The sequence below is a fragment of the Poecilia reticulata genome, linkage group LG19, assembly GCF_000633615.1.
Source record: "Poecilia reticulata strain Guanapo linkage group LG19, Guppy_female_1.0+MT, whole genome shotgun sequence".
Lineage (NCBI taxonomy): Eukaryota > Metazoa > Chordata > Actinopteri > Cyprinodontiformes > Poeciliidae > Poecilia > Poecilia reticulata.
The window spans coordinates 24,310,343-24,319,044 of NC_024349.1; the positions used below are offsets into that span (position 1 = coordinate 24,310,343).

Sequence of the window (8,702 nt, forward strand, 5' to 3'; positions counted from 1 at the left end):
TGTCTTATTTTAAAGGAAACGCTGGGAAATTAAACATCACGCATTGTGTGTTTATGTTAATCACAAATTTGTGTGTTCTGAGCTGGAAAAAAAACAACCAAAAAACGTACGGGGATCAAATTCCCTCACGTCTACGTCACATCAGCCAATCAGCTTCGGGATTCCCCCCTCCGCCCCGACGCCCCCGAACGATAAGCAGGTTATAAAGCCAGCACGCGAGACGCTTTTAGCAGGTCAAMAGCACAGGARAGCGCTGCGAGGATTTTGTACATCGGGACCAGAGAGGAGAGGAGACCGTCCAACGCTTCACTTCATTTCAGCCCGGCTGGTTACAAACTCGCACGAGCGGTTCCAACTGTGGCGTGCAGCACCGCTCCGCTCTCCAGATCTGGTTTTACGCACCGGCGCAGCTCAGAATCACTTTTCTTTGGTGCATTTTCTCCACAAATGTTTTATTTTTTTAATGTATATATATGCGCTCAGTCTGGCTTAGGAAACTGAGTTCAGATTTAGCTTTTTTTGCTTTTTGTTTTGCAAGCAAAACTTAAAAAAGAAAAAGAAAAAAGACTTCCCCTGAATTTTACGCGTAATTTGGGCACCGCTCGGTTTTGCGCATGAATCTCCTCGATCCCTACCTGAAGATGACGGAGGAACAAGACAAGTGTCTCTCTGACGCCCCGAGCCCGAGCATGTCCGAGGACTCGGCGGGCTCCCCGTGCCCGTCCGGCTCGGGGTCCGATGCCGAGAACACCCGGCCGTCGGAGAACGCGCTGCGGCGCGCGGACGCGGCGCTGCTGGGCGACTTCAAGAAGGACGAGGACGATAAGTTCCCCGCGTGCATCCGCGAGGCCGTGTCCCAGGTGCTCAAGGGCTACGACTGGACCCTCGTGCCGATGCCCGTGCGCGTGAACGGATCTACCAAGAACAAGCCGCACGTGAAGAGGCCGATGAACGCCTTCATGGTCTGGGCTCAGGCGGCGCGGAGGAAGCTGGCGGACCAGTACCCGCACCTCCACAACGCGGAGCTGAGCAAAACCCTGGGCAAACTCTGGAGGTGAGTGGAGGATCCCGGTTTCCAGGGGCGACTCTAGAGGGTTTTGCTAGGGGCGTAAAGGGGGGCCACTGATAATATAATGGTGGCTCACCAAAACCAAAATGTAGCTTAAATTTAGATTTAAAAAGGGTTCTTTCTTAGGGTAATCTGTAAATTGATGTATGAAAATACCGCAGTTCAGCTGATTGTGTTAGTGCTTGTTAGCATAAAGTTTGTTATCCATCATTTTAATATATTGGAAATCTAAATTATGATCTAACTATGTGATCCTGGTATCTGCTGAGGGTGGGGCCAGGAGTCGGTGACAAAAATRTAATAAGGGGCTCCATACAGTACAAAAAAAATATTTATCTAAAGAGTTAAATAACTGATTATTTCCATTAAAGCCTTTCCTGTTTTTGCTTAAATTCATGCATAAAAAAAAAAAAGACTGCCTGGACAGAGGGACAGTGAGCACCCCACTCCCTTCTAATATTTTTGGCACCAATTCTGTTTGTTTTTTTTTTTGTTTGTTTTGTTTTTTTTTGCCTCTACGCATTCTGGAATTAATTGCCGAGAACATTTTATAGTTTCTACATCTTGGTCTACCCAAAACCTGCTGAAATGTTAAAAATCTAAGTTCAAATTAAGGTGATCTGTAAACACAAATAACATGCCCAGTTTGCATCCTTAAAAGAAGTTTTTGCACAGCATAAATCTGAAACAAAAAAAAACAGGAAAAGCCTCAATGAGTTACATTTATTTGTTTAATTAATCAATTTCTGCCCGTCTTTTTTTATACCTTACTAAGCAGTCACCTTTAAATCCATCAGCCATTCTTAGGCACCCACTACATATGATTGCATCACAATATAACTCAAAGTAAAATTTTAGTTTTGATTTGTGCCACCCTATATTTATCATCCCCCCAACGATCCTTGGGCCCCCTTTGAAAAGTTTCTGGATACACCCCTGCTCATTGTGCATTGCCGGCAGATTGAAGCCGTTTTATTCACTACGCCTTTCGCCCACAGACTTCTCAACGAAGGTGAGAAGCGGCCGTTTGTGGAAGAGGCCGAGAGGCTCCGGGTGCAGCACAAGAAGGACCACCCGGACTACAAGTACCAGCCCCGGCGACGGAAGTCGGTGAAGAATGGCCAGAGYGAGACGGAGGACGGCGGCGAGCAGACGCACATCTCCACCAACGCCATCTTCAAAGCTCTCCAGCAGGCCGACTCCCCCGCCTCCAGCATGGGAGAGGTTCACTCCCCCGCTGAGCACTCAGGTGAGGAGAGCACAGGTTTATGCAACTAACGATTATTTTAGTAATCAACTAATCGCTTATTCTGATGATTAATCGAAAAAAAAAATGACACATACTACTACAGATTTTTCATTGAACATAGTTTATCTTTTTTTTATATAGAATGTTAGAAAAACATTAAAAGATGCAAATACATTTTTTTCATAGGAAAAACATTTTATTGCCTAGAACATAATATCATGAGATTCCAATAGTAAACCTGAATAAGGGTGAAGCTAAAATCTGAGGAGTCTTGGCTGAAGCATATTTATGGAAAAAGGTGGGTTTTTTATCTTAAATGTAAAATGTATATATTGTTATAAATTTTTTGCTTAATTCCTACTTTGACTATGGTTTTTTTCCACCAAATGGCTTTTTTTTTTAGTCTGTATACTTCCGTTAATTAATCGACTACTAAAGTTGGTGACTATTATTTCAATAATTGGTTAATTAATCCAATTAATCGTTTCGTCCCTATTATCTCTTTTGGTTTTGGTTTAGCTTAATTACTGCTCTGAATGTTTTTTTGGTTTTTTTACCAAATGACCTTTTTTGAGTCTGTTTACTCCAGTTAACAATTAATCGATCACTAAACTAGTTGACGATCTCAATAATCGAGTCATCTGATAAATCATTTCAGCCCCATTATTACTTCTATTACATTTGATGGAAAAACTACAAACTCCATCACTCAGTCAGCTTAAACAAACATTTTCTCCTCATTCTCCAACCCTCCAGGCTCACAGGGTCCCCCCACCCCTCCCGCCACCCCAAAGACCGACACTGGCTCAGGTAAGATGGACCTGAAGCGCGAGGCGGGGCTCCGCGCTCTGCCTGATGGCAATGTTGGGCGCCAGCTCAACATCGACTTTCGGGACGTGGACATTGGCGAGCTGAGCAGCGACGTCATCTCCCACATCGAGACCTTTGACGTCAATGAGTTCGACCAGTACCTCCCGCCCAACGGCCACCCGGGGCCCGTCGGCGCCACCCCGGTCAGCTACAGCGGCAGCTACAGCATCAGCGGCGGRGCGCCGCTCAGCCCGCAGCCGGCCTGGATGTCTAAAAGCCAGAACCAGCAGGGACAGCAGCAGCAGATCACCCTCACCACGTTGGGTGGCGGCGGAGGCTCGGACGCTGCCCAAGCGCAGCACAGGACCCAGATCAAGACAGAGCAGCTGAGCCCGAGTCACTACGGCGAGCAGCAGGGTTCCCCGCAGCACGTCCCCTACAGCCCCTTCAGCATGCAGCACTACAGCCCCCCGTCCACCTACCCAGCCATCTCCAGGCCGCAGCAGTACTCCGAATACTCCGAGCACCAGGGGGGAGGCGCCTCCTACTACAGCCACGCGGGGGCGGGGGCAGGGGCGGGTCAGGGCTCCGGTCTGTACTCAACTTTCAGCTATATGGGCAGCCCCAACCAGAGGCCCATGTACACGCCCATTGCCGACAACGCCGGGGTGCCGTCCATCCCACAGGGCAGCCCGCAGCAGCACTGGGAGCAGGCTCCGGTTTACACCCAGCTAACCCGACCCTGAGCTCAAACTCACACAAAAACACACACACTCCCACGCACACACACACACACACACACACACACTTTGTTCCGTCAGAAATGGGGGAAGAAAGCGGAGAGGGGAGGGTCCTTCCCCCTCGAATCAGACTTGAATTCTAAGAGGAGCGCTGGACTTTGGGGTGGCCTCACATAGTGCCTTGCGTATTTTATCACAATAGAATCGTATATATTTTTAGAGACTGAAGAGAATCCTCTGTGAGGATTTTTATGGATTGTTAATATTACGTACGTTTGTAGCCCAGAGGGAGGTTTTGGGGAGGTAGAGGTCATGCTGTTGGAAGCTGGGTCAGAACCTGACGTTGTGGTTCCGTCACCAGCTGATATATATATTTTTTTCTTTTGGATCGTATTTCGTCGCGGCCGTTGGAGCGGCTGTTATGCAACACAAGAGAAAGACTTGCAATCTCAATGCTGTGCCGTCTCACTGAGAGACCGCAGCCCCTTCCACCATCCGTGCCTTGATGTTTGTACTTTTTTTTTTTTCCAAATACCCTTTGTACGTTTTCCCGCCGCGGCCACAGCTGAGATTACAATTAACCGCCCCGTGGCGAGTGTTTGACAGCGACAGGAAGTCACCTTTAACCCCTATGGGTGTCCCACCCCCCCCACTCTGTTCCCCCACAGCATGCTGGTGTCCTCAAGTCCCCCCCAATCAGTCAGATCCAGTTTAACATTTTTATTTATTTATTTGCTAATGTTAACTTTATTTCAAAGTAATTATTTTGCATATTATTCTTATAACTAATGAACCTTTTGTGATGTAGACAGCATAGAACTCCCCCCCCCACTTTTTGTTTTGCAAAATTTAGACAGAACGGTACATGCTGTAATGTTTGTTGTTGTTTATTTATCTTATGTTATAAATTTTTATTTTAATGCGTCTCCCCCCCCGGTGCATTACAAGTAGTTCGTTTTATAGTTTTGTGCAGTTTCTTTTGAGTTTGACTCAAAACAATGGCTGAAAGAACTGGAAAATAATTTCTCCTATAAATATATTTACTCCGTTCCCGTTTGGCTCTTTTGTTTGTTGGATCACCGGGACCGCTCGTCCTTTCCGCTCTGCAGGTCATTTTCTTTTTTTTCCCYCTTATGAAGATCGGATGCTGCCCGATACTGTCTTCCTGTTTGTTTTTTTTATTTCCTGCGATGTCTCTTATGTATTTCTAATGTCTTTAAGATATCTTTTTGTATATGGATTTGCAATAAAAAAACAAAAATCTATTTTAAAAAAATKTCTACTTTTTTCCCCCTCCATTTTGGATGTCAAGCAGGAATATTTGGCTTAACGTTTAGATTTTCTTTATTTTTCTTGGAAGCCATGTTATATTTTCCCCCTGTATTTTGATTTTCTAATTTTTTTCCTTTCAACTGGAAACTACAGGGGGGTCAACAGGCAACTCAACATTGTTTTATTTTGGGATATTTGTTGGTTTTATACCATTTATTTGATGGGGAGAAAAATCAAATGTTGAGAAGATATTTGTATTTTACAATGCCATTGGTGGCCCAATTATTGGTGCCCAGTTGTTAACTGTATCACTCCCTTTAACCTAACAGCACAACACGTATTCTGTCCTCCAACATGTCACAAGATTGTACCATGCAGAATGACCTCTGACCCTTTCTAGAGCGTTCTGAGCCCCTGTGTTTTGCTGTTCTCTCCAGCTCACTCCTCAGATTGAGGACCAGTCCAAAATAGAGACGCTCACAACTGGGATAGAACCGATACTTGACATTATTCTTCTTTGGTTTACAAAGAAGGGCCAAATAATTTGTCAGAATTCAGAGCGTTTAAGTAGCCTAGTCAAAGTATGGACCTAAATCCAACAGAGAAATGTTGTATGGTTTTAACTGACTGATGTTACAACATTTACCAGAACTTTCCAAAGTTCCAGTATTAAATAAAACGAATTTCCTCAACAAGGGAGAGTCACCATTTAAATCAAGATGTTTTGAAAAATAAAAAAATATGAGGAAACCAAATGTCCTCAGAAAACAATTCCCAGCTCCACGGGCTGTCGCTCCACCCTACACCGCCGCATGTCATTGCATCAGCAATGACCTCAGAGACTGATGAGGGTAACATTTCTTTCTTGACCCTCCCTGCTCTGCTCTCACCACAGCCAGGGCCTGCCATGCCCCCGCGGCTCCAACAATGGYGTGGTCCTTAATTGTCAGCCGTATCGAGCCGAACCAGCCATCTGGGAGGGTATCGGGTGATAACCGGCACGGCGGGCAGCAGTYGGTGCTGTCACAGGGAGCATTTGACGTCACAGCAGCCATGCCTCTGTGATTAGTTCTGGTTCAGTACCAGGCGGGCAGCATTGTCACCCACGATCAGTATCGTCTTAGARCCTGCGACGGGACAAACGCTGTTCATTAAGACTATGCAGGGCTCCAAATTAGAACTACATGTTCTGAGTATTGCCGGAGGCAACTGTTATCAATCCATCTTGATCTTAGGAGATTATCCGAGTTGGAGGACAGTGGGACTCAAAGACTGTAGTTGCTGACCTCCGTTTTCTAACCATGGAAACTACAACTCATCAAACTTAGTTGAACTTGATTAGATTGGAAACCCGAGGGAGCAGAGGTGGTTAGGCCATCTGATCAAGAACCMTTACAGGGGAGTTTGTAGTTATTGGAGGAGATGAAGAGGCAAAACTCTTCAATAAATCCTTTCATGAYGGGTAAAACTTTGGAATGCTGCAGAATGAGCTTCAGTGTGTTGCTGGGGAGAAGGGTGCCTGGGATTTCCTAATAGACCTGCTACCAATGCATCACAATTTCAGAAAACAGCAGAGTTGATAGATAAGACKATTTTGAACTGCCCCAACTGTCATCATTCAGGTTGGGTGTTAAGCCAAACATCAATATGCCAGAGATGCAAAAAAGTCTCTGGCAAAAAGTTCACAGAATATCCATGTTTTACTTCATTTGTAGACCTTTTTTGTTGCTTTTATCCATTGTTCACATCTTTGAGAGCTTTTATGTCAAACAACTCAGACTGGCTACTTTAGGTCTCGTAGCTGTGAGGCGAGTAGCTAACAGTCCCTACAATAAAGTGAACAAACTCTGTGACAAGAAAATGCAGATCGGCAAGTATAGCAARCTGTSTCTTCCTCAGTCCATGACTGTCTCTGGTTGCTCATCTGGTCCAGTTAACATCTCCCTGCCTATCACAGGCCACTGTGTCAGACTTCACACCAAGTCTTTCCTGTTGACACCAGGCTGGAGCCAAAGGAGAGTCTGTGCTGTGCTAGGCAAGGAAATCACCTCAACTGTATACTACACCATGCCCCATAGGAAGGGTTCACCGAAGTCAGTGTGGAAGCCTGTCCAAGTCCTGGTAAAACCAGAGTGKGCTGGTATGGGAGTCTGAAGCTCAGCCTTGTTGTTTAGCTTGACTACAAATTATTGGAGATGGGTAAAACTTTCTCTTCTCTTCAATGTACGTTGCATTACAAGACAGAATTTCAGCACTTGATCGTCTACAACTCTACTTGTAATCAGTCATTCTATAGTCTTTGTTACATGCTTCCTAGATTCTTATCTCATATTTCCAGAGTAATTATCTGTGGAAAMGTYATAGGATTACGGTGCTGCCACAACAAACCAACAATAGTGAATACCCACCAATTGTACTCGACCACRGATCTTTCTRTCTCGTCAGCTGACCTGCCTGTATGCTGTCCTACTTGTCCCAAAACAACTACAACTATTTGATGCTTTCTGACATGTTTTCACCTCTYCAAGGTAAGTTTTATGGTTCAGGTTCAGGACTGAAAGCTTGGAAAGTGAGGAAGAAAAGGGATTAAAGTAAGGGTGCACCGATGTATCGACCCGTCGATAAATCAGCCCAGATTTCTTTCATTTTGGGAGATCGGCTGATACTTACAACGGTAAGCCGATCTTATCCATTGATCTTATTTACTTTGGGATAGGTAAAAAAAATTTAAAAATCCACCACTGTCCTCATCCGCTCTGCTGTGAGAGAGGTTTGGCTTGTAGACCGTCCCACCAGGTCATGTCTGCACTTTTACAGTTAACAATAGTCACCTCACTGTTGCTACTCGGCAACTTTCATACGATACTGACAGAAAAAAATCAGCAGGCCAGGCTTGTTAAAGATCAGTTATCGGTGGCCTTGAACTTTTTAAATTTTAATGAAAACAAAACAGAGGTGGTGGTGTTTGGACCCAGTGGCTCCTGTGAGTCCTCCTCTGTTGACCTGGGACCTTTGAGGTATATTTTAAACCTGTTATTAYAGATCTTGATTTTAAGGTGGACAGTGATTTTAAATTGGACAGCCAAATCAGAGCCGTGGTTAAGTCCAGCTTTTATCATTTAAGGTGATTGGCATCAGTGAAATTTTTTCTTTCCAGGCAGCATTTTGAAACGGTGATCCACGCTTTTATTTCGACTCGGTTGGATTACTKTAACTCCCTTTATCTGGGAGTCAGTCAGTCGCTGCTCTCACGTCTGCAGCTGGTTCAGATGCTGCTGCACGAGTTCTGACAGGAACTCGAAAGAGGGAACATGTGACCCCTGTCCTGGCCTCACTTCACTGGCTGCCTGTATATTTTAGGATTCATTTWAAAATTCTTGTGTTTGTTTTTAAATCACTACATAATCTTGCCCCGGCTTACCTCTCTGAGCTTCTTCACCCCTACATGCCCTATCGGTCTCAGGTCAGCAGATCAGCTCTTCTTGGAGGTACCAAGATCCAGAAGGAAGATCAGAGGGGTCAGGGCTTTCTCTGTCATTGGCCCAAAGTTATGGAACGACTT

General features: G+C 45.1%; 1 protein-coding gene across 1 annotated transcript; it reads left to right on the top strand.

Moving 5' to 3' along the window:
* Window positions 1–216: 216 nt before the first annotated feature.
* LOC103482039 (transcription factor Sox-9-A-like) lies at window positions 217–5,133 on the top strand. The gene is made up of 3 exons (XM_008437952.2): window positions 217–1,054; window positions 2,068–2,318; window positions 3,075–5,133. Exons 1-3 carry the CDS (start codon window positions 615–617, stop codon window positions 3,872–3,874), a joined length of 1,491 nt encoding a protein of 496 aa, XP_008436174.1. The 5' UTR covers window positions 217–614; the 3' UTR covers window positions 3,875–5,133.
* Window positions 5,134–8,702: the final 3,569 nt, after the last annotated feature.